The sequence below is a fragment of the Phyllopteryx taeniolatus genome, chromosome 1 (assembly GCF_024500385.1).
Source record: "Phyllopteryx taeniolatus isolate TA_2022b chromosome 1, UOR_Ptae_1.2, whole genome shotgun sequence".
Classification (NCBI taxonomy): domain Eukaryota; kingdom Metazoa; phylum Chordata; class Actinopteri; order Syngnathiformes; family Syngnathidae; genus Phyllopteryx; species Phyllopteryx taeniolatus.
The window spans coordinates 12267875-12294449 of record NC_084502.1 but is presented as its reverse complement, the minus strand read 5'-3'; the positions used below and the strand labels follow the sequence as shown (position 1 = coordinate 12294449).

The window sequence follows — 26575 nt, the reverse complement described above, 5'->3', positions numbered from 1 at the left end:
TTTGTTCGCAGGCGAGTCAAGCTACAACACCTGAGGAAGCAAAGGCTTGCTTAGCAAAAGCGGCACACCTTCGTTAATGCATGTCACATGACACCAGGCTGCTCGCTCCTCTCTTAACGGTCAAACCTGTGCGCAAGTCAACCGAGTGATATTCCCGACCTTTGGGAATTCTGAGCTGCAAAATTAGCAGGAAAGCAACTGGGAGTCCCATTCAGTGACGCCAAGGAAACCTGACCCATCAGCAGTTTCAACACTATTAAAGAACAATGCTGCTCCAGGGACTATGAATGTGAGAATGAATAATTATCATCTGCAGGTTAAAATAGTCCATCACATCGGCAGACTTTCCTGCCCAGCTGTACGCTACACAGACATGCAGAGAAGAGCAAAGAGACATGTTTACATACAGTATGTACAAATCACAACAGGAAATGACATTGTGCTTAGAAATCCCACCCAAGCCTACGAGCAGAGGGTGAGGAGCAGTGTGTTTGATTCATTTGCTTGAGGGATTTATTCTAGAAAGCACGCGACGGGCGGTATATAGTAACGAAGCGAGAGATGAGGAGGAATGTTGACAGATGGGTTGAGGGAGGCAGGGAGTGGCACATGAGCTCATGTGACATGTTTACATTAACAAAATGGATGCATGATGATGAAGGGAAGCTCCATGGGGTTTTAGCAAGCAGAAGGGATGAAGGCATGACTACACGTGAGATTAAAGGAGTAGTGCAGTGAGATGGTGGCATGGAGGACACATGAAACCAAATCAATTTGTTTCACAAGCATTTGACATGCTCCACTACAATGAGGTGAACATCCAATTTTTTACTGTTTGACTCCACTAAATGCAATTTGTCTTTAATGCAGGGGGAAAAAATATACTGTCAGAGTGAATGACTTAATAGTGTGTGTGTTTGTGTTTGGCACTTTTACTCATAAATCAATTTTAAATGCAGAGTACTCTGATTAGCACCGCCGCTGACTGACAGCCGAATGGCACACATTAGCAAATTGTGCACCACAGGTGTACTTCCATGTATTTGAGTGTGCGTAAGAAAGAGCCTGTGTGCAATGTTGAATTACAGAAGATCAATAAGAAACAGTAAATTACCGATTTATGACTTGTAATTATGCATGAGGAACTTAATGTTGGGCAGCATTAAAAAAAAATCAAAAAAATCAGGTCATTTAAAATCTTGCGGTATACTCTGGTTGTTAATGCGTTTTACAATAAATTTTTAGTGAGGGCTGGCCTTCTGGGGTAATGTAAGGGCTGTGCGTGTGTGCGTGTTTTACCGGTCATTGGTGAGGCTCCAGAGACGCGGAGGGAACACTTCATCTTGGCCGTTTGCCACGGATAAACAGTACTGGTGTCTGAATGGATGGCAATTGAGAAAGAGGGTCCTAAAAAAAAAAAAAAAAAACAACGTGTCAAACAGACATCCTCATTAAAAAAAAAAAAAAAAAAAAAAATCAATAAATCACTCCATCCTCTGAGGAGAAATAAATTACAACAATTCAGCGTCCTGACAATTAATTTAATCTGGCGGGCAATTAGGAAATGTGCTCCTGATATTTTTTTTAGACTACCTCAATTTTTTGTTTTTAAATGAATTTATTTCTACATTAAAAGTGCATGTCATGTATAATAACAATTATTTTGCCCAAAAAAAAAGTCTTTCAGACATACGATCCAGACAGGAATTGGGGCCCCAGCTGTGGAGAATCTGACCCAGGTTGCGAAAACACAACTGGACCCTTTGAAATTCTTGTTGACGGCGATCTTGGGAAAAGAACGCCGGTAAATCTTTTGGGACGCGAGAGGAATGTTTGGCTTTCATGATTCTGAAGTCACCCTTAACGGACTTTTTACATCAGCAATATTACGCTACATTATATTATACTACAGTGTTGTGAACAAGGAAGACACTCAAATCATAACACTAAGAACATTAAATGTATTATTAATCCATAAAGTGCTCCCAAAAAACGAGTAAATATTAGCTTGCAGTTAAAAAAAAAATATTTTCCACCAACAACTTGGATGGTGCCACCTCAAATTCAGACAAAATTAGCTTCTGAGACTTTGTTTTTATTATTATTCACAACCAAAAAGTCTCTCTCTCTCACACACACTCACAAATGCTCATATGTACTGCATTTGTGAATTCTTTGTGGGGTCAACTAAAAATATTTTCCAAACACAGAAACACATGCAGGCACACACGATGGGAAAAAGGAGGCAGCGCTGTAGATCTTTGTAGCTGGATGATTGGCCAAAGGGCTTCACTTTGAAGACATCCCGGAAAGGGAGGGGGAGACCGGCAAGAAGGTGGGAGACACATCGACAATTAGGTGAAAGAAGGGACGTTCGAGGCCCGGCTCTCTACTCAGAGAAAGATTTGCCTAGCTTAGGCTCCACCCCCTTTCATCCTTCAGAAGTCTTGCGCACTTTTCTCAACCGCATGCACGTTTACTCCCTCATCTGCCTCCCATTCACATCAAACAAAGTAAAGTAGGTCAGGTACGCGCACGCACGTAGCGCTGTTTTGTGCTGTGAGCCATTGACGAGTGCGGGTGGCCCATTTGCACCGAAGCGAACGCGAGCATTTCCCAATGGCTTGTAAACGCACCATTTTCTTGAAAGTCGATCTTGACTTTGTTGGACTCCGCGCTCATGGCTCTGGTCCACGTTTGACCGGGTTGTTGCTTCGTCCATGCGGTGATGTCGCACCAGTAGAAACCTCGATCTGACAACTGGACGCCCCCTAGGCGAAACCGAAACGCAGCTGGGCCGGACTTCGTCAAAACCAGACTGTCTCTGAATGAACACAAAGGGACACGCTTTATTTATTTGAATAAAATTGAGACAAACAGTTAAAGCGAGCCAAGTAGGCGGGGCTTCCCAGGAAGAACACACCTCCTGTTGGGGTCCGTGGCCCCCCCGTGCTGCATGATGCTGTCAGGGCTGAGCGTCATGATGGTCCTCACGTTGCTTTCCAGGCTGTCTTGTGATTGAATGAGCACCGAAAACCCCGCTTGGCCGAGGTTCTGGGTTACCGCTGTGCAGCTCATCTCAAAGGTAGCCCCGCCCACAGAAGCCTCACGAATGCGTTTGGCCACAATGTTCAGAGAAGGACCTGGAAATGACCACAGGAGGATCAATGAATGGATCATTGAGCTTCATGAAAGACCTTTCTCAGCCTCCCTTGAAGGGGCAACCCCATAACAGGAAGATTAGCAGACGTGCGTGTGCACGGAGCAATGCTATTACATCATGGCCCAACGAGCGCCAATAAGGGCATAAAGTTCAGCATGTGGATGTGGTGGACAGACCATCGCAGACAAAAGATCTGTTGAGGGATTTCCTCTGAAGTCAAGAAATTATACAAATGTATTTCGCACATTAAGCTCATTCAACAGACCAACAGCAGGGTTACTATGACTAGATGGCATGATACAGCCCCCCACACACACACACACACCTACACTTGACATCACCTCACAGATTACGACCTCTAGTATTAGAATAAATGTTAAGGTTCCAAAAGAAAACTAATGGAATGGAATCAGAGAACACGGACATTCCAAATTCCATACGTTTGGCCTCCCATCGCAGAGTCAGCGGCGAGCTCCGGCGCTCGGCAGTCTTCGCCACGTCACCGCGGCTGTCGACGCTCCACGCCGAGACGGCGCAGACGTACTGGCCCATGTCGATCTCCTGCAGATGGCACGCGTCAGTCGCCGTGTAGCCAGTAGCTGACCTGTGAGCGCCCAATTTTGGCTACCTGAGTGCGGAGGAATCGCAGTTTGAAAGTGTCTGGTTGGACTCTCGTTAGGGACATCGTGCCGCTCGCCAGTCTGTCGGAATACACGGCACCCGGCACCAGGTTGCCGTAGCCGTCCATAGAGCCAATAGAATGCGTAGCCTGAGGTTCGCTGGTAGCACCTGCGCCAATGACGAAGATTCAATACAGAGACCTGTTTCTTCACTAATTTATTGTTGAATGGGCCGGCGACCGGAGTTGCAGTACCAGGAAGCGCGATGTGCTCCCACGTAACGCCCAGTCGGCCTCCCACGGGCAGCTGTGTAATATTGGTCACGCGACAAGCCAACTCTGTCGGTTCACTGGTCATCTCGGGGTGAGCGATGGTCTCAATATCCAGCGTGAAGCTCGGTTCTGTGTAAATCACAAAGCAAAACGTTTCACTGTGTGTGCTCCAGATATTGACTGAACACCAGCAACAACAATGCAGTCTTTCGTGATGCTAAAAATCACAAACATATGCATTGAATATGTGCTAATGCTTGTAGTTAAACACTTTCCGTCCAATTGGTATTATCGCGGCTTTTGTTAAAAAAAAGGGAGGAAAAATCTACTTGGACCTGCTTCAGCAGTGCCATTATGAGCAGCAGTTCCTCGAGCAACAGTTTACTTCTAATAATAACGCAGGAAGCTACTGAACTGCCTCTGGAGAAATGATTGCCATCCCGGCGGCACGTGGCTTTCATTTGTCCGTGCCCGGTTTTGTCCGGCGTGGCCAGACAAGTACCGGGCGGTGATCGCCGCTATGTGCTTTTGGACCTTGAATCCACCGAGCCCGGCGGCAGGCAGAAAAAAGAGATAAGACCGTTGACCGTGGGAGATGTCTCATTGTCAACCCTCCAGATTGCATCGTTACGCTTCAGCAAACGGCAAACGCGCAACTGCCCAAGGAGAGGTGTTGAATCGCGAGAGGTTGCCAATATTTTGCCATCTTGTTTACCAATCTGGGGTAAATAATGTATGCCCATCCAAAGGATGAGCATGATATAGAAAACTAAGTGATTTCATGCACGTTTGTGTGTTTAGCAAAGTGAAGGGTTTGGAGTGATGCATTTGGACGTCACACATGCACACAGCGAGCGCCTCATGCACAGTCACCATCTGCTTGAAGACACACGCACACGCGCGCGCACACACTTTGATGGATGAGGAAGTGAGAAGCTTCCCTGGCAATTATTCATGTGCCACTCTCACTCACTGGAATGCCTTCTTTCGTAAAGCAACACAAGCAGGCAAAATTCCATGCACAAAGTCTGCAATTTAGCTTTTTAGGGGAGGAAAAAAAAAAAGAAAAGATTCCACTCCCGAGTAACATGATACATTTACAACTGCATTTTACTTCAAAATAATTGAACGATTGATGGTGTTGGATTCCTTGAGGTTTTGATGTCTGCACCTTTGATTTGATGTTTACCTGTCTTGGATCAGATTGACAAGCTAGAAAAAGATAGCTAGATGAAAAATGAGGTTATCCACAATTTCAGAGATAAAAACTGCACTTATATAAATAAATCAATGTGTCCTCTGAAATTAAAGAAGGACTGAGGACAAGAAACAGACTTGCATATTTATTGTACTCAGATCGAGCAGATGACACATGAATTGTTAAAAGGTGCCATCACTTACACGTCTTGCTTTTGTGTTGCCAGCGGAGAGCGTGGGTGCGACACACTGATTTGATCCGGGCTCTGACAACACTACCCACCCACCCAATTCCTCTTTCACTTTTCACTTTTCCATTCAGCTGCGCATGTAAAACCGTTCGTGCGCTCACGCAACACGCTTGCCAAGACACGACAACCTGGTCAACATGGCGGGCGGAGAAGTATCGCACGAGCGCGGACAATACTGCGGTTTTAAATCACCGCCGGCACCAAGGATCCCTGTCGTTACGTTACTTCATTTTAGACTTCAGCGTGGGAGAAAGATTGTAAAAACAAGCAGCGAAAAGAGAACATTGACATGACGTGCCGTGTGTGAAGTTAGCGCGATGAAAACGCATCAATGTCAATAAACGGGATCACGACACTCGTTTCACAGGTTGAAATGTCATCGCGGCCTCGTACGTCCGTTACGCGGTAAAGATCATTGGCAAACCGTGTTCCCCGACGTTATCGCGGTTCATTATTCTGCCGTATCGCGGTTTTTTTAACCGATCGTTCTTTTAAGCTTCTTTACAGTATACTTCCGGTAATGCCCTTGCATGAGGCAAAGGAGCGCCACTTTTCAGCACTCTATCGAACGCCGAGAAAACAGTAAAACACAGCGAGCGCACTCACGTTGAAGCTGCTGTCGGCCACAGCTCTCACCCAGAAACTCACGCGCTGACAGAAAAGAACCGCTCGAACAAAAAGCAGCAATTCAGAAAGTGCAAGGCATATAACAGAGCTGCTATTTGAACGACGGTGGCATCCCTGGGAGGAAAGCAAGCTTGTTGTCAAAACAGCTCTGTGTGGGACGCGTCCTTTGGGGTTACGCAACGGTGTGCCATACGAAGAGCAGAGTACGAGAGGGCGCTCGAGACGCTCTGTCCGGAAATGGAAATTCTCGTAAATGGGAAACTTTTTAATTCCTTTGGCATTGAAGGTTCGACGTGGTAGTTATTTTCCATTTCCATTTGGATTATGAGGGGGGTCCTTGGAAAAAAATGTCTTGTAAATTGATATTTTGAGCAGTTTATTAACAACAATTCCAGCTGACAAAGCAACACAAATGCGCACGCGCACACACTTGAAAGTACAACCCAGGATGAGAGGAATTACCCGAGTGTGTGCGTATGAGCCTCTGTGAGCATGTGTGCGCTTCCAAAACAAGTTACAAATAAAAACCGTGTGTGTGTGCGTGCATGACTACTGGGGGGGGGGGGGGGGTCACATGTGTGTGTGCAGATGAAGGACGGAGGAATGTAAACCTCCAGGCTACAACGGAAGAGCTCTACCAGTTGGAGCAGCCTCACATCGTCAGTACATGGGACGCAAGTGTGCGCACACACAAACATGTGCGAGCACATCCCGAGTCCTGTTGGGATTTTCATAAGTGTGAAGGCTGCGAAAGCTGAAAACTGACAAGCAGCTGGCAACCAGCAGTCACACAGAGTCCCTCGATGTGACCCATTCTACCCATTTTGGATTCCGACAGTATGTGCGGAAAGTCGAGCGCAGAAGCTAAACCGAGGCCGAACGCGTCATCTTGGCCGGCCGAACGCCACGGTGCGGCTATCGACGAAAAACGGTCTGCCAAACCATTTTGAACTCTGTCTTCACAGGAGTTTTTTACTTTCCAAAACATACTTCTTAAGAAATATAAATACCATGTTTTATATGTTTGCTTGATAATCAAATGTTCATGTCTATCAGCAGCCTACACACATCCCAATGGCAGATTCGGGAAAATAAAAAAACAAGTCAGAAATATGAAGAAGAGCAGTAAAGTATTTTCTGTTCCTCTTATCCCAATTGGAATTGTATTTTTTGTACAGCAATATTAATAATATGGCTATTGTGATATACCTGCAACTGGCACGCTTACTCAGTGTGGCCTTAAGTGGTTGTCATGAGAATGAAGTGTTATTGTTCTCAAGTTTCTCTGTCACTTTCTAACTTTGTCTCCAAAACATCGAACCTCGGCTGTCCCTCTGATGAGCTCATTTCTAATTTTATCCAACCTGGTCACTCCGAGAGCGAACCTCAACATCTTCATTTCCGCCACCTCCAGCTCTGCTTCCTGTCGTCTCTTCAGTGCCACTGTCTCTAATCCGTCCATCATGGCTGGCCTCACCACTGTTTCATAAACTTTGCCCTTCATCCTAGCAGAGACTCTTCTGTCACATAACACACCTGACACCTTCCTCCACCCGTTCCAACCTGCTTGGAGCAGTTTCTTCACTTCCTGACCACACTAACCATTGCTCTGGACGGTTGACCCCAAGTATTTAAAGTCCTCCAGCCTTGCTATCTCTTCTCCCTGAAGCCTCACTCTTCCCCCACCACCCCTCCTTCTTCCACCTGCTCCAAGCTTTCACTGCAGATCACAATGTCATCTGCAAACATCATGGTCCACGGGGATTCCAGTCTAACCTCATCTGTCAGCCTATCCATCACCACTGCAAACAGGAAAGGGCTCAGGGCTGATCCCTGATGCAGTTCCACCTCCAAATTAAATTCATCTGTCACACCTACAGCACACCTCACCGCTGTTCTGCTGCCCTCGTACCTGTATTATTCTAACATACTGTACTTCTCCGCATGCAGTAGCACAGTTCCTCTCTGGGTCCCTTGTCAGAGGCTTCTAGATCTACAAAGACCAAGCTAAATCATTTTAAAAAAAACAAAAATCTTTTGGAATTCTGGCTAAAAAGTTCAACCTTAGCTCAGTTGTTTATTTTAACTTCCCCTCGAAAAGATTATTATTTTTTTCTCACCCCGATTGAGTTGTAAAGGTTATAGGTCAGCTCAATGGTGGAAATTAATTTATCTTGGTCTCATTTTTCTTTTTTTGTACATCACAAAAACCTTTTTATATGTAGTGTATGAATGCTCGCTGGTACGATTTGGATTATTAATTGCTGACATATATAGTCTCTGATTTGAGTATTCAACAAGAATGAAGAAAGAAGCGAAGCACGCGACATTTGACTTACTGATCTGCGACACCTTCACCGTCACGGCATTGGACGTCTTCTCCGCCGCCATGTGCCAGCGGCCTCCTCCTCCCGAGCTCTTGCCTCCTTTCTCGATGAAGGCGCGAACGCGGCAGGCGTACTCTCCTCCGTCTTCCGTGCTCACCCGCCTGACCGCCAGCCTGTACTCGTCGGCCCCGGTCCTCTCCATGCTCGCCTCGCGGCGATTTACTCGCCCCGAGCCGGCAGACATGTTGGAGATCACCACTCCGCCGCGCTCCATCGTGACGAGGTCCCGGCCGTCGGCCAGCCAAGACACTTCGAGGGACAGCGAGGGCAAGTTGTCGGCGGCGACGGCGCAAAGCAGCGTTAGTTTGTCGCCGGGGGCCAGGTGCGGGTTCGCGGAGGGTGCAGAGGAAGACGAAGACGACGAAGAAGCCTTCACGCTGAGGGACTGACCTTGAAAGGACAAGAGCAGACGGCAACAACCAGAAAATAACTTGACCATGCTGCTTTCATGCACCCTTCACACTTGCGGTCCTCCTTCATGTAACGTGCCAAATAATATGGATATAATTGCACACAAACCCCAGCAATACAAATTTGGGATTTCTTTGAATTCAAAACAAGCAAATTGCAATTCCCACATAATTTAAATTAAAAAAAATGACACAACCAAAGAGAAAAAAAGAAAGCTACATTTTTTCATACCAGTCCCAATATATCATAACGAGCTGAACGGTAATATGATGATAAAATGTGATCGCTGCGATCTCGGTGAATGCGTCAAGGCAGAAGCGGTGCAGCTCTTGTTACAATAAAATATTTACTTTGATTCGTTTTCATTCGAAAATTAGGATTCGGGATTTGTTTCTTCATTTTGTTTCGCTTTTCAATCTGAATCCCCACTGATTTGTTTGTAGCACAAATATATATGTATACGTATAATATAGAGTTTATTGAAGTATGGCGCTGTCATCAAATCAACACACAATCGAATTAGCATAAATGCTCGTCTCTCAGCATTCACACAAAGAAGAGCAGTTGAGATTGAAAAGTGCCTCCAGACAGGAGAAGATCTTTCAAGGTCCGAAATGGAAGAGCAACACATGTATTTTCAAGAGAGAGCCGTCTTAATTAAAAGGGGTTCAAACAGACAACTCGGACACGGTCTCCAATAGCAACCGAGCGAGCAACGTGCTGGGAAAGGTTTCTGTGTGGTGTCTGGAGCAGGACAAAATGAGACAAAGCGACTCTGTTTGACTTTTCTCATCTTCTTTGCTCAAGTTGCTCAGTCAATAAGAAAGACGGCAGACGCCAGACGTGTGTGCCGTGCGCATGCGAGTACCTGAGTGTGTACTTGTACTCGAGATTCAGCATAAACACTTAAGAGGATATGGTGACCCCCAAAGTTATAAGATGTGGTGGCTATGGCAACAACAATGAATGTGTGTGTGTGTGTGTGTGTGAGGGCCTCAAGAACACACGAAAACACTCCAGCGGTGAGGGTCAGCAAGCTCCAAGAGCACAGAGCAAAATGTTGGCCAGCCTCACAGCAAAGGTCACGTGACACTTTCCGTGTCCGACTGAACATTTTGGAGGAGCGCTCGTACTCGCTGACGGCAGACGAGCTGTAGCCCATCGCTGCCGACAACCGCGGACAAATGACCGTTCGCACCTTGGAGCAATTTAGAAGCATTTTGGGGGCTGTGGGAGGAAGCCACAGTACCTGCAGAAAATGCACAGAAGCGCGCAGGCCCCAACAAGACATTTGAACCCACCGTGAGGCAGACACGCTAACCGCCAGCCACCAAGAAAACATCGCCGCCGCATCTACCTGCACCAGTGATTTCATTCTTTTGCTGCCACGTCATCTTTGTAAACGAGAGTCGCCAGTGTAATTCTGGGGGGCACAGCGAAAGTGATTGCCATTGACCTGAACTGAAAATGATTACAAAAAACAAATCAATTAACGTGTTGTGTCTGGGGTTGCACCGCCAGATGTTCCCCAAAAGGTTTAGGTTTTTCTTCCCAAAAAAAAAATGGAATCAGTTCAGCGGAACCTGTGGGTAACAAGGATGAATCAAGTGGCTTTCGTAAAGAATTCTACAAAGAAGATGGCAAAACTTCCCGGCGTAGAAGCCACCGGGAACCAAACTTCTGTCATTTGGCATTTTCTCCCCGGTATGCAGACAATCTTTGGTTAGGTTGTCACCGAGTCGTTTAGCAAAAACATAATGGTTAGCATGGCTGCCGCTAATATCAAAAGAGCAACAGAAACGTCACTGAAATAGCCGTTTGCGCAATGATCGTGTCTATTTTTTTTTTTTAATCAACTTACTTCTTGAAATTGACCTCGTGTACCTTTTTATTTTGACTGATACGCCACACATGCGGTAGAGAGTAACGCTCAAATGATCATGGAAGCCGTTGGCCCGGTTTTTGTAATCGTTGCGTTTGCTCAAAGGGTGCGTAATTGCTTTCGTCACCCGGACGTTTGTGTGACGTCGAGGTGAAGAGGTCGATCGCGGCCCAAGATGTGCAGCCCGGTTCCAAATGCGGCGCTTCTCTAGAAGATGACCGTGTGGACACAGAAGCACAAGATGGAAGCCCGCTCTCACGGCAGCGCAGCCAAAGGATAAATCCAAGAGTAACGACAACTGCAACGTTACCAAATGGCTTTTCTTCTTATTTTTTATTTCTCCTCTGCGTTGCGAGAACGAGAGCGCTTCTTACCTGTCGGAGTAACAGCAACAGTTCCCATTTCCTTTACGCTCCCCACAATTGGAATCCATTTCCCTCCATTTTGGTGGGTCCACTCAGTTCCGTTGCACTCGTAAATGCCTTCGTCGGACGTTGTCACTCTGGAAATGACCAACTCGAACAATCCGCCCTTCCCGGGCGCCAAGCGGATGGCGCCGTCAGCGTAGCGGCGGGCGTACTTGGCCCCTGTGAGCACGTCGCCCTGAGGCCCGAACGTCAAAATCTCCTCCGATACTCCTTCCTTCTTCAGCGACCAGGTGACGGACAGGTAGGTGGGCTGGGTGAGTTCCCGGGTGACGTTGCACGAGAGCGTGACGTCGCTGCCCTCGGGGACGACAGCGGGCGGGGTCTGAGGGCTCACCTTCAGCGTGTTGGCGATGACTGGCAAAGAAGGAGAAAAACGTGTAAAACACAAGCCAAATGCCGACTTTCATGTAATAAGAGAGGAAATATTTGAAAAGGGGTTTCTTCAACTGGACCACTTTCAACTAGTAGCCCAAATGATCAGTTACACGAGAGTATTTCATAAATCAATATACAGTGGACCCCTGCTATTTGTGGGGGGCCAGACCACGAATAGCGAAAATCCACATATCATTGGAAAAAAAAATAAAAATAAATAAAATTACAAAATAATAAAAATCACCACCCAAAAAGCGTTTTTGGTGTTGTTCTGCCACCCATCCCAAAAAAAGTATAAAATAATTAAAAATAAATGGGAAAAAAAGAAAGAAAATCCACAAATAGGTGATTGTGCGGATGCCGAACTGCGCGTATGCAGGGGTCCGCTCGACAGCGCTTCAATTCATGAGACCACCACTTTAGTTTTTCTGTTTCACTTCTTGAAGAGAACGCTTTTATAGGAGTTAAATGTCCTAACTTTGATGAATTTCTTGCTTCTCAAGGTAGCCAGCTCAAATGGATATATAAAAGGAGAATTCCGTTTGAAATTACACACTCAAATGTCGAGACTTTGAATAAGTCGCATAAAAGCACTTCATGATGTCGGATGGCCTCGTAGGTTTTTTTAACTTGATTTTCTTGCTAAAATGTAAAAAGTCCTAAAAAAAAAATTCAGTAAAAGCCTTCTGGCATTGAACCAGGAAGTCGGCGCTCTCGTTAGCGTGCGCCTTTTCTCAATGTTGTGATGGCGTTCAGATCTCTGACAGCAGAATCTTTTGTAGCGGACGGCTCATTTAAACCAGATGCATGTCTCCTTTTTGCCATGAAATAAAATAACTAATAAAAGGAAGAAAACAAAACAGAATGCAGATAAGCTCTTCGCCTGAGATGCTCGCTGTGCCCTACTTTGTTAATTTCAAGGAGAGCCTGCAACTCACTGAAACATTTGAGAATAAATGAGCCAGAGGGAAACGTGTGCTTTTGGTAAAAGTGGCTCGCTGTCAAATCATTACCAAACCATCGTGGAGCGCTCGTCGTGATCGAGGTCGCGGGCGAGCTGGCCGATCACAGCACATTACGCCAAACGTAACGTTAACGCTGTAAGTTTGTAATGACTAATATGGCGCGGGCTGTTGTGTGAGCGGATGCAGCACACCCAGGGGAGTGTCGCTCGAGTCCAAGGCCACCCTGGGCTTCTTTCATTGGCTTCATTTTCAGTTGTGTGCCGCCATTTTTTCCAATCTCGCCATTTTTTCAAACACAAACGATTGGTTGCCAACAATTTTTTTTCGATAATTGACTAAATGACTCATTTTAACTCCCATTTATGACTATATAGGAATAGTGCGTTAAAATAACCCAGCAGATGTCTGTGAAGGAAGACTAATGCATTGTGGGCAGCACATTATACCACAGCTAATTTTATTTCCTGGGGAAAAGGAGCATTACAAACACACACACACACAACACAACACACACACTTTACTACCGTGTTGTACACCTAAGTGTAATTATGACTTTAAAGAGATAATAACGCTTGTTTTTTTTTACTGACAATGCCATTGAGGTGATACAGACTTTAACATTATGCTTATGTGGTTACAGAGTGTGTTGTAAATATTTTTGTTTATTTCGCTCCACAAGGGACGCGCACGGTCGGCGACTGGTTAGCACATCCGCCGCACAGTTCTGAGGATCCGGGTTCAAATCTGGCCTCGCCTGTGTGGAGTTTGGATGTTCTCCCCGTGCCCGCGTGGCTTTTCTCCGGGCACTCCGGTTTCCTCCCACATCCCAAAAACATGCATGCTTGGTTGATTGAAGACTCGAAATTGCCCGTAGGTGTGAATGTGAGTGCCAATGGTTGTTTGCTTGTATGTGCCCTGCGATTGGCTGGCATCCAGTTCAGGGTGTACCCCGCCTCTCGTCCGAAGATAGCTGGGATGGGCGTCGGCACGCCCGCGACCCGCATGAGGATAAGCAGTACAAAAGATGGATGGATGGGTAGCTCCACAAGAAGGGAACAATATGAAAATAGCCCTGCGTATAATTCTGTGCACAGGTAAAAACACGATAAATGCCTCTTTGATGGTGGTGACTATTATTTTCTTTATAAAGGCAGATATTTAATACAGCAGCGTAACAGACCCTAACCCGGCTTTTAGAATACAATAGTGAATATTAAAAAGTCTACACACCCCTATTCAAGACATTTCTGTGATGTAAAAAAAATGATCTCAAAACATAAATCATATGAAAACTTTTTTCCACCACTAATGGTGCCTGTACAACTCAACTTTCAAGTAGGGGAAGTAAAAATGAACTGAAATATTCCGATTGTATCTGCAACCCTTTATTGCTCAGTGACTGTTTTTTTTTTTGTCAATGTCTTTGTGTCTCCAAAGCGTTCTCTGTCAATTGACTGTCTGTTGTCGTACTCGAGCGGCTCCAACTACCGGAGACACATACTTGGCAAATAAAGAAGATTCTGATTCTGAAGGCGAGAAGGCTCGTACAGGATTCTATTCGCTGAAGAAAATCATAAATGTAAATTACCGTATTCACAGAACATACAGAAAAACAAAAAAGTAAATTACAGACAGAACACGTGAATGCAGAATAGGGATTTCATGACAATGAGAGAGTACAAGGAACCAATGTGAAGACCCAGGACAAGAGTAGATTTGTCTTCAAGGACTTTTTATAGGCTGAGTAAGATGATATTCGTAGCTCTCAGAGATAAATCCAAGTCACTCCAAAGTTTTGGACCTCTAAATGTTTTATCAAACTGATGAAAAGATGTCCGGCAGAAGGGGAGATGAAAATTGGTACCATGTGTAATAGGGTACAAATGAACGGCAAAGAAGCTTAAAAAAGTGTCAGGAAGAATTTGCTTTTCGATGAACAGCCAGAAGGGAAGATATTGAGCTTAGGAAAGGGTAATATTGAATATTGTCTAAAAAGAGGTGCAGATGGTTCATGTCTGCCAGAGTGAGAAATTGTTCTTAAAAATCTGGATTATCGGTAGTATTAGATGTTATAGGCCACAATAATGGTGGAAATTGAATGAATGAATTCATCTGGAAATGTATTATATGAGACCAAGATAGCTCCTCTTGGGGGGCAACCTAACCAGATGCCCGAGCCACCACATCTGGCAGCGGCTCTGCTCTGAGCTCCACCAGGATAACCGAACTTCTCGCCCTATCTCTAAGGGAGAGCCCGGACACCCTGCGGAGGAAACTCATTTCGGCCGCTCGCATCCGGGATCTCGATCTTTCAATCTTTGCGACCCACAGCTCGTGACCATAGGTGAGGGCAGGAACACAGATCGACCGGTAAATCGAGAGCTTCGCCTTATGACTCAGCTACTTCTTCACCACGACAGACCGATACAAAGTCTGCATCACTGCAGACGCCGCACCGATCCGCCTCTCAATCTCCTGTTCCATTCTTCCCTCACTCGTGAACAAGACACCAAGATACTTGAACTCCTCCACTTGGGGCAGGATCTCATCCCCCACCCGGAGAGGGCACACCACCCTTTTTCAACTGAGGACCACCGTCACAGATTTGGAGTTGCTGCTTTTCATCCCAGCCACTTCACACTCGGCTGCGAACCGCTCCAGTGAGAGTTGGAGATCACGGCTTGACGAAGCCAACAGAACGACATCATCTGCAAAAAGCAACAAAGTGATATTGATGTCACCAAACCGGACCCCCTCTACACCTCGGCTGCACCTAGAAATTCTGTCCATGAAGGTAACGAACAGAATCAGTGACAAAGGGCAGCCTTGGCGGAGTACAAACCTCACAAGAAACGAATCTGACTTACTGCCAGCAATGCAGACCAAACTCTGACACCGGTCGTACAGGGACCAAACAGCCTGTATCAGGGGGTTTGGTACCTCATACTCCTGAAGCACCCCCTTCAGGACTTCCCGAGGGACACGGTCGAACGCCTTCTCCAAGTCCACAAAACACTGGTTGGGCGAACTCTCGAGGACCCTGCCGAGGGTGTAGAGCTGGTCCACTGTTCCACAGCCAGGACGAAAACCACATTGCTCCTCCTGAATCTGATATTCGACTTCCTGACGGACCCTCCTCCCCAGCACCCCTGAATAGACCTTACCAGGGAGACAGAGGAGTGTGATCCCCCAATAGTTGGAACACACCCTCAGGTCCCGCTTCTTAAAAAGGGGGACGACCACCCCGGTCTGCCAATCCAGAGGCGCTACCCCCAATGTCCACGTGATGTTGCAGAGGCGTGTCAACCAGGACAGCCCCACAACATCCAGAGCCTTAAGGAACTCCAGGCAAATCTCATCCACCGCCGGCGCCTTGCCACCAAGGAGCTTCTTAACCACCTCTGTGACCTCAACCCCAGAGACAGAAGAATCCACCTCAGAGTCCCCAGACTCTGCTTCCTCATGGTACGGTGTATTGGTGGAATTGAGGAGGTCTTCGAAGTATTCGGCCCGACCGACTCACAACGTCACGAGTCGAGGTCAGCAGCGCCCCATCCCCACTATACACAGTATTGATGGTGCACTGCTTTCCCCTCCTGAGACCCTCACAATACGTTTATGTCTGCCAGGTCAGACCGGGATCGTCCCCCACCATTGGAGCCGAGAGTAGAGAGCTCTGGCCTGCTCTTCACTCGAGTGTCCAAGACATGTCCACGTGAGTGTTGAAGTCCCCCAGTAAAACGATGGAGTCCCCAGTGGGAGGGCTCTCCAGTACCCCCGCCAAGGACTCCAAAAAGGGTGGGTACTCTGAACTGCTGTTTGGTGCATAGGCACAAACAACAGTCCTCTCGTCCACCAGTTTAAACCCCAATGTACAGGCACCGAGTCGGCGAGCAATAAGTATGCCCACACCTTCTATGCGCCTCTCACCGTGGGCAACTCAGAGTGGAAAAGAGCCCAGTCGCTCTCAAGAAGACTGATACCGGAGCCCAAGCTGTGTGTGGAGGTGAGCCCGGCTATATCTCGTCAGAACTTCTCGACCTCACACACCAGCTCGGGTTTCCTTCCCTGCCAGAAAGGTGACATTACACGACCCTCGTCCCACCTTCTGTAGGCGGGGATCGGAAGGCCAAGGTCCCCGCCTTCGGCCGCCAACCAGCTCCCTACGCACCGACCCCCTTCCCCCCTCCCACAGGTGTTGAGCTTATGGGAAGGTGGACTCACGTTGCCTCTTCGGGCTGTCCCCGGCCAGGCCCCATGGGTGCAGGCCCGGCCACCAGATGCTTGCCTTCGAGCCCCACCTCCAGACCTGGCCCCATAGCGGGGCCCCGGTGAATCGGGCCTGGGCAAGGGAAACCTCAATCCATTTATTTTCATTATCATAAGGGGTCTATGAGCCGTATTTTGTCTGGTCCCTGTGTTGGTGACCCTACCAGGGGTGTAAAGACCCAGAAAACTTAGCTCCTAGGATCATCGGGACACACACATCACTCCGTCATGATAAGGTGACAGCTCAGGGAGGGCTTTTTAACATCCACAGTATATAAATATACTGCATACCTGTGTTTAGGACCAGATGCATTTCAGGACGAAAGTGGTGATCGTTACATTGTCAAGAAAAGTAAGAAGGATTTAGTGAGGCCACAACAGCAGTCCAGAGCAACTTGTGGTCAGGGTGGCTGTGATGTGAGTGTTGATGACAGATAGCGAAGGCAGAAAAAAAACACTATCAATTAAAATTAGCCTGAACCGAGTTCTCTAACCTGCAGCGACCTCCACTTCACTTGTTTCTTACATAACCAAACACCCTCATCGGGGAGATAGGCGCCGCATGTGTGTGTGTGTGTGCCGTGCGCGTGTGTGTGCGCGCGCATGAGTCTCGACTGGTACACACCCTGCAGCGGCAAATCAGACTCATCATCTCAGCTAGCAACCTAGCGCCTCCCTCACACAAAAACAACATGAATATTCTTCGCCTTGTGCACAGCAATGTGCGCGCACACACGCGCATGCACACACGATCCACATAACAGTTCTGCCAAGTTAATTCTGGTCTAAATTTAACAAGGTGCCGGGGGAGCTGAGCTCGGGAGCGGCTGAACATGATTGCGCATTATGGAGCTAAATAACCTGTTCTCAGGCGTCACCGCTTTTTGTGTCAAATATCTTTCACAAATGCCAAACACGCATCTTTGCGTTTCTGCATGTTTGAATCAGGATAGAGGTAGCTTCACACCAATACAGCCCCCACCCAAAAAAGATATTTACTTGCCTAGTGGGTAACTGCAGGCCAGAAACCCAATTAAATTCAAAGGAAAATGCTGAATACATGATTTTCAAAATCATTTGTCATAAAATAGGCCGAATTATGCAGGAACTGAGCTGCGCTGTTCCCTGCTTCCATGAGTGGCACCAATCAAAGAGAACAAGAAAACAAACAAACAAAAAACATTTCGAGCAGGATATTTAAGAATAACACTGGTCAACAACAAATTAATTTTCAAAGATTTTTTTTTTTAGCTGATTTAGTACAATTTTGATGTGCTGAATCCAAATATCACCTTGGTTTTGCTCAATCAGGTCAACTTTTTGAACTATGGCCACATGTTTTTGTTTCCATGTACAGGTATTTTTGTTTAGAGGTTCAAATAAATGTCCTGAATTGTTAACAATGATGATGTAACATTCAATTTACAGCAACTTACTTCTATCAATGTCTTCTAGTCAATTCTACATTAAGCAAAGTTTGTAACATTTGATTAAAAAACTTAAATTGGCATCAAAACCTGACCTGAAAAAGAGAAATCAATGTCATTTTCCGATTCAGCCGTGCCAAATTGTCCTAAATCAGTTGAAAAAAAATAATAACAATAATAATAAGCTTTTTGTAACTCAGTGTAATTCTACCAACTTCATGGGTATCCCAGCAAAAGGGAGGTCACAGTAGCTTGCTCGAGGGCACCTCAACACTGCTCGGAGCGCTAGCATTGCTCCGAAATCAAGCCCAGCTTCCTTTTTTTCTTTTTTCTTTTTGTTCACTGCATTTGGCAAAGGACGACTCACAGGCCTACTCGTTTTGGTGAGGGGTCAGTCCAAGGTCAAGTTTCAAGGAGTGAAATTCTGTCAAAGAAAGCGGGAAGGAATCCCGCTTTACGCGCGTGTGATTTTTTTACAACAGTGAGGCTAAGGCCTGTTCGAAGATGGATGGATGGATGGATGTTTATATAAGTGAGCCGTTTTCCACATGACATTGTGTACATTTTATCTGATGGAATTTACAAAGGTCCTCTCTCCATCTTTAGCAAGCGCTCGAGCTCGATGTGTGTGAAGCACGTCTGTGTGAAAGCCAAAATAAAAGCTGAGACTTTGTAAACGAAGCCTTTGTGGCCGCTCGCGTCGTCGCGTTGAAACATGTTCAGCGGAGCATTGCTAAGTCATGGCACTGGCTGTTAAATGAACCGTAGGCAGATAAACTCACTTTAAAAAGTCAAACTAGCCGGCCTCCTCTAAAGCTTTACTAACAGCACGCACACGCACGCCTCCCCCATACCGATGAGTTGGACCTGGGCCTCGTAATTGCCACCGATGACGGAGTCGGTGCTCGGCGTTTGGCACCAGTAGAAGCCGGCGTCTTGCGTCTCGGCCTCGGCTATCTTCAGTTCCACCGCGTTGTCGCGGAGACGCAGGACGGAGATGTCACCGGACGCCACTCGCTTGCTGAGCGACGTGTGCGAGTAGCTGGCATCAAAGGTGGAGATGATTTTCATCTGCTGTCCGTTGGCCTCCCTGGACATCACCCATTCAAAGTCCTGGAGGACAGCGGAGGAGAAGCTCAGTTCAAGACCAAAAAAAGAAAGTTGCCGTGAAGCACAGCAGAAAGGACCCACCTGCTCACGAGGCCCCATGTAGTCGTTGACGTCGCATCTGATGGAAACCGGCTGACCCTCCACGCGAATCAAGGGGCCGGGAGACACCGTCACCACCCGGGCCAGGCACCCGCCTCCAGTGGATAGCAAAGAGCAATTACTACCCAAACAACAACAAACAAACACAAAAAGCACAAAGACCTCTGCCAAGGCTCAAACATTTGTCACCTGTAAAACGGTTGAGAGGATAGTCGGGAGGTCAAATTTGGAATTCATTGGTACAAAATGCCCAAATATTCTGCATCGGAAGAAAAAGAATTCGAGCTGTGAGCAGCCGTGGACAAAACAAAGCAATTTTAGGAGGCCTTTACTTGGGTTCTAATTACAACGTAACCTGATGAGACGACCGATACAAAACCTCTTCAATGAGATTTTGTTGGGTTTTTTTTTTCCCTCTCAAAATGAGCATTTGGACACGAGATGAGAAAAAGATGACACGTGTATGAGATGAATTCAATCTGTGGTACGTTCACATAGCAAATCTTTATTTGCAATTTTTAAGATGTTTTTATTGTGAAATATTTCCCCATTTTAATTCCTAATAACGTTGTCGTTTTTTTTCTGTGAAGAGGTTGCATGTCCCCCTGCGCTTATGTGGCTTCTCTCCAGATTCTCCGACTTCCTCCCACAGTCCAAAAACATACAGCCAGGTAAATGATTGATTAATTCCTTCTCCGGCACTTACAAATACAAATATTTAATGTTTTGCCGCAGCATTGACCTTTGAGCACAACAAGCCCACCATAAACATGAATCAAACATCTATTTCGCAAGAAAATGTCTAGTTGCTTGATGATCAACTAAAAAAAGCTTCCATTTGACTGACAATCGGCAACCCAATGTCAAGCCTTCAGCTGGCCATCTTTGGAGTCATAAGCAGTATAGAAGATGACATCGTGACGTGATGATACTTATGTCATCGCTTTGCGCATATTCACCAAAATAAAATGGGAGTATACAGTACTTCCAAAAAGGACGTGTTGAAATAGTGTGAAGAAGTTGCGACAGCAAGTTGCACGCCAACAAGCACAAACTGAGCGGCACGCTGGCCTCCAGCTTCCAGCCAGCAAACATTCCGTCGACCAAGCGGACACGCATCAACACGCAGCGAAGAGGAGGCGGGCGAGTTGCGGCTGAAGAGAATTCATGTGAATGATTGCGTCAGCAGATTACGATGATCGCCCATCAAGCGGAAAGCGTGACAATTTACAATCCATCGTTTCCCCTCTATTAGCGACGGTTGTCATCGCATTAAAGCAAATTTAAGAGTGACGGGGCAAAGTGTGACATCACCCCCTCAAAGCTCGAACTGACCTTTGAACTCCGCTGAAGGCGGTGCGTTTGAACCAGACACGCGTAGGAACCAGCAACCTTTACTCTGTTACATCTACTCCAGGAACTTTTGGGGAGACATCGTACTTGTCAGAATAGTTTTAATGCAATTCCAATTTTGGTTAAGAAGATAAATTGAACGACATTCTGCTCACCTCTTGTATTTTTATCTCCAGGTATCTATTACTGTTTGCGCAATCTATTTCGGTTGGTCAAAGAGACTTGTGTCACATGACCGTTTCAGACATAACTAACGAAGACGCTCGACTCCATTTCGGCAATCGAAAGGGAGCCTTGCCCGGCGGTCACGTGACCGCACACTCTCCAGTACGCGCAAGCAAAGTTTCCCATCTATATTTACCTTCCAGCTCCGGCTCGATTGCAACCGAGACGGAGTAGATAAAATGGCCGGATGGGCAACGGAAAAGAAAAGCTATGTCATGCGCTGTCATTTGTGCCTGCCTAAAACGGTCAGCATTTCAGCCTCCAAGAACGCAACTCAACAGGCCGCCTCCGTCTGCATTAGCAAAATAATAAAAGCAGCAGGTCGTCCGGCCCACTCGGAAGCGTTTGCTCTCTCTGTTCCTCGCAGGAGAAAGGCTTGTGCACGTTCAAAAGAAGCAACCTCAACCTCCTTAATGTACGGCGCTGAAGCTAAACATAGAAGTGGGCAGAATGCAAATGAAACACATGTGCGCTTATTGAAAATTGACGGATATATGGATGCTGTGTAGGCTTTATTATTATTATTAAGGCGAGGCAATTCTTCAAACATGTATGCCCAATAAAACCAAAGTTTTTGTCAGCGACATAAATGTGATTTAGAAATGACTTTCAATTAGGAATGCACAGAGGTTGACATTTTTAGACATTTCTGGAAAGCTGGAGGTAAATTTCCATAGGAAGTTACGATGGGGAATTCTGAAAATGTTTGTCAAGGGATTTACGGGAATTGACGGGAAATTAACGGAAATATTATATTCAAGCATAAATAATAAGCAGATATTCATGCAAATGAATAATTGAAAAGCATGACATTCCAACACATTTGCAAATAGAACTTCAAGTGTGGAATATTTTAGAGAAGATTCCGTTTTTTTATTGAAGAACAAAACCATGTATGTAGAGTTAAATATTACTCATCTCCCCCAACCCAATCCATTCCAAACGAACAAAACGTCCCGTCCCCCCTCCCATCAAAAAATAGCAACCAAGGCCCATTTCAAATGCTAAATGAGAAAATGTCCCATTCAACGTGCAAATCAAAAAGCATCTCAAGTCTAATTTTGCATTTTTACGGAACGCTTTCAGGCATGCTTCAAATCGGCTTCAATCGGGATTACGCTAAATATATTTTTCAAAACTATATTTAAGTTCCCTACTTGTGGAAATTCCTGGTCTATTGCCATAAAGTCCTGCCGGTTCCCATAAATTCTTGTTAATTCCAATGGAATTTTTCCAAGTGAAATTTTACAGGACTCGTTGAGATGCCAGGAAAGAAGAAGGACCGCTTCACTGGTAGGTGGCCACCGTTTACGTTTGGGGAGTGGCCTCCAAAGGTTGCTCTGCTCCCTTTCACTTACTTTCTCTACACAGCAACGAAAGCTGACCCGCTCGCTCGTTCCACTTCCATTTGGGATGACGACCATGAAGACTTTTCTCAAAATGAGCGGCAAAAGTTCAGAAACCCGATGAAGTGAGAGCGGCACTCAATGGCCGCCGTGTGCGCAACCTTCGCCTCGTGAAGGAAACGGGTTTTTTTTTAAATCAAGAACTTTTAGTCAGAAACCGTCCAAAGTAAGCATATGGATCAAACTATTGCGTACAAACATAATCCGCTCGCAATAATTGTACATACCGGCACACGGCCGTTAGACACGCCGTGCATCGGCACCGCACGAGAGCATTTTTCTATGGGCTGCTCTTGTCCGCGTCCGTGGCCAAGTGGGAACCGGCTCAACGTAGTGTTTGCCGCAACTGGGAAAGTGATCATGATCAACTTGGCCAAACTGCAACCAAAAGCTGCACATTGCGACATCATTGCATCCATCAATCTCTGAACGTCCAACCAGTCGCACACGATTCTGCCAAAAGTATTGGCACACCTGCCTCGACTCAGATATGAATTAAAGAGACATCCCGTTCTTGATCCATAGTTTAATATGACTTCGGTCCACCATCTGCAGTTTCTGCAGTTCGAATAAAACAGCAACTCTTTTGGGAAGGTTTTCCACAAGGTTTAGCAGTGTATTTCTGGGAATTCAAGACCATTTTTCCAGAAGCGCAACTGCGAGGTCACACACTGATGTTGGACGAGAAGGCTCTCAGTCTTCGCTCTAATTCATCCAAAAGTGTTGTATCGGGTTGAGGTCAGGATTGTGCATGCCAGTCAAGTTCATCCACAACAAACTCTCTCATCCGTGTCTTTAAGAACCTTGATTTGTGCACTGGTGCACAGTCGTGTTGGAAGAGGAAGGAGCCGGGTCCAAACTGTTCCCACAAAGTTGGAAATGTCTAAAATATTCGCCCCTGAGCTCCAGTGAACTCCAGGAAGTCTGAATGCTTCAGCATGCCAAGAGATTTTGGACAGGCAAACAGTTCGGGGATGACCCCTTCCTGTTCTAACACGTCTGTGCACCAGTGCACAAAGCAAGGTCCATAAAGACATGGATGAGAGAATTTGGTGTGGGTGAACCTGACTGGCCTGCACAGACTCCTAACATCAAACCCAGAGAACACAAGTGTGCACACCGTCATAACTGAGACATGGCTATGTTCAGAATTAACCAATCACATTCAAACGTGTTAAATAGGAGTCAGCACAAATTTGCCACCTCCTAAAGTGCCTCTGATTAACCCCTAAATACATTTTTGATGTTCTGGTAGAATTTTCCTGCCTTTTTTCTTGTTTGTTTGTTTGGTTTTCATTCTAGCAGAAGCTCAAATGTTTTGTGTTAACAGTAACACTGACAGCTATTTCGAACTTGGAATTATGACCAAAAAGTTCAACTCTGGTTTCATTGGACGATAACAATATTTCCCAAACACGTGTGGGAAAATGTGTTATGCTCCAGTCAGACCAAGGGGGAACCTTTTGGCCATAAACCTAAAAAGTACTTTTGGTGCAAACACAACACTGCTCATCACCAAAAGAACAGCGCAACTACATTCAAGCATGCGGTGGTGCAAGCTGGAAGGAATTATGACCAGTTCCACATAAATCAGTGTTAGCACAAAATCGTCAGGCTTAGACAAAAGAAGAAAAAGAAAAGAAATATGTGCTGAAAAGCCCAAATGTATTTGGAGTCAATCTGAGCACTTAAAAATCCTATTTAACATGAGTTTGAATGTGACCGGTTAATTGTGAACACAGCCGCGTCCCTATTTCTAAAAGGGTGTGTGCACTTGTGCAAGGACATTGTTTCAGTTCTTTACTTTATTTTTTTTTAATTCAATTGCGCTGGACTGACTAGATAAAGGTCACATTAATGGTGGGAAAAGCTTTGAAATGATTTATCTTGGTCTCGCTTTTTATTTATTTTTTTATATTTACAAAATAAATACATTCCGTTCTGCGTTGATGTCGATGTAGTATAAAGGAAGAAAAAGACAAGCCGATTGCTCGACGAACATATTTGCCTAACGCCGCTCACGGAGTCGCCGAGTTTTGCATCTTTCGTTAGATAAATTAATTGTTGCCCAGCTTTCTCTTTTGCAGAATCACACTAGCCGCACCACAGGAGCGCTGGCGACATTTGAGCATCTGACACGAGACTCGTTTCAGCCAAGACGCGCGCACGCAGCTCCGATGACTAAACATATGGTAATATGTCAGCATCGCAATCGGGTTTGGCCCTCGGGTGGAAATCTGCCCGATGACTCAGTAGTCACGAGGTCCTCAAGTCCCAATTGAGGACCGAACGGACGACGATCCCGTAGAAACGTGATGAAATCGAGTCCCAATTAGCGGGGAAAATGAAACCCGGGAACGAGAAGTGACAAGTGAACTCAGGTGAAGCACAGATTGTTTTGTTTTTTTTGCTAATGGAGGCTGAAATTCAATCTACTCCAAGCTGGCAGGGTGTCCATTCGGTTTTTTTTCTGGTCAAAATGAAAAGAAGTGCGTTTTTTACACACCGGCTAATTGCAGTTGTCCTGCTGCGGGCGTGGTTGGCTCGCGGTCTCGACGGGTCGGGCGCCCCGGGCCCCAGGGGGCCCCGAGCCGAAGGGGGGCCCGACAAACGTCCGGCATTGGCCCGACTGCGGAGGCCCCTAACTAGCTGTTGCTGGCTAATAGGGGGCCGTGACAGACAGCTGATATTGGTCTCTTTCAACGACACGTCCAGAATGGGGAATCTTCCTAATGGGGTCCCAAATAGCAGGCTTTTGTTTTCTCTTAGTTTTTGTGGGGCCGGTGGGGGGGGGGGCTTCTTGGCCTTTCTCGCACGGGACTGTGCGTGGGTGTCGACAAACAAATCTTGAGCCTAATACTAGGCGATTTTTCAAGGTTTCTGGAAAAGCAACTCCAACGAAGAAGAAGAGTCCAGTTGCCTCCATTGACCATTTGCGGATGGATGCCCGAGAAGCTCCACATTTCCCTTGGCAAGCATTTCGGGACTCAAAGTGTGACAGTCGGTTGAAGATGACTTGGACAATTTCGGAAAGGGAACTGCGGAAGCACAACGTCGTGCTGTTGCTTTTGATCCGACGACATTCAACGACAAAATGATTGAGCGATTTCAAGCGCTCACTATTGACTACGAAATCCGCTGTCAGGGCAACCGCGAAACCGGATTCGGACACGCGCACGTCGACTGAAGGAAACCTGAACATTTGCGGAACCCGTTTCACATTTTTAAATAAACATTGGACGCTTTTAAGCGAATACGACTTTGGAATTTGGGATTTGCGGATGAATCGAGTTGATCCCGAAGTGGTCGGCGTGCGGTACCGACTTGAACAGTTCCAGAAAGCGAGACCACTGGAAAACGCGGACCTCGGTCGACTCGGACCGGCAACAGTCGAGCGTCGTCTTACCCAACATCGACGTCGCCCACAGCAGCGGCAGGAGCTGCTTCGGTGTCATTTCGCAAACAAAACCACAACAACAAGAAAAAGAGCTTCTTTGTCCACTTTGGGGGGCAAATAAAAAAAAGTGCCCCCCCCCCCTCCTCCTCCTGCCGCTGTCGCAGCCTTCAAGAAACTCTGCCGGCCACTTCGGCACAGCACGAACGGGCTCCGATCGCCAATTGCAATTCCAAGCGAGTCTTCGGACGGGCGGCACACGAGACACGCTGCGATCCGGACGTCGGTCGCGGCAGGTAGGAAGGAAGGACGGCGAGGGGGAGGGGGGCGGGGGGGGCCTGGCCGGAAGCTGGGTGCCAAGGAGGACGAGGGGGCGGAGAGAGAGAGAGAGAGAGAGAGAGAGAGACTCACGCTCAGATTTTCTTCCAATTGAAAATCTTCCTGCCTCGAACTGCAACTTCTTCAAAATACGTCATCATTCACCTGCCGGCAAACTGAGGGCCGAGGGCCCCATTCTGCACACTCCGTTCTTTCGCCCGGCCCGCTCCGCGTTATTTCTAGAGCACTTGACAAGAAAAATAACAACAACAACTGGAGTTGGAATCACACACAAGATCCAACAAAAACCACAATCATAATAACAATCCGAATAATAATCATAATATTCGAAGTCTGTGTTAAAGAGTCCAGAGTGTCAAAATAGACAAAATACGA

General features: G+C 46.4%; 1 protein-coding gene across 2 annotated transcripts in view; it reads right to left on the bottom strand.

Moving 5' to 3' along the window:
• The window catches only part of LOC133477493 (prostaglandin F2 receptor negative regulator-like), a 44151-nt gene extending 17973 nt beyond the window's left edge, over nt 1-26178 (bottom strand). Inside the window, exons 1-11 of one of the 2 annotated variants that reach the window (XM_061772311.1) lie at nt 25874-26178; nt 19466-19578; nt 19129-19387; nt 11185-11592; nt 8470-8907; nt 4038-4184; nt 3792-3952; nt 3604-3724; nt 2924-3143; nt 2637-2824; nt 1300-1407 (exon numbers count right to left, since the gene is read on the bottom strand). In XM_061772311.1, coding sequence (XP_061628295.1) covers nt 1300-1407; nt 2637-2824; nt 2924-3143; nt 3604-3724; nt 3792-3952; nt 4038-4184; nt 8470-8907; nt 11185-11592; nt 19129-19387; nt 19466-19578; nt 25874-25922 — 2212 coding nt within the window. In that variant the 5' untranslated portion in view covers nt 25923-26178. Of the gene's footprint in view, nt 1-1299; nt 1408-2636; nt 2825-2923; nt 3144-3603; nt 3725-3791; nt 3953-4037; nt 4185-8469; nt 8908-11184; nt 11593-19128; nt 19388-19465; nt 19579-24973; nt 25608-25873 lie in introns of those variants that run through there. The other variant, XM_061772302.1, reaches the window with a different exon arrangement.
• Between the last annotated feature and the right edge of the window lie 397 nt (nt 26179-26575).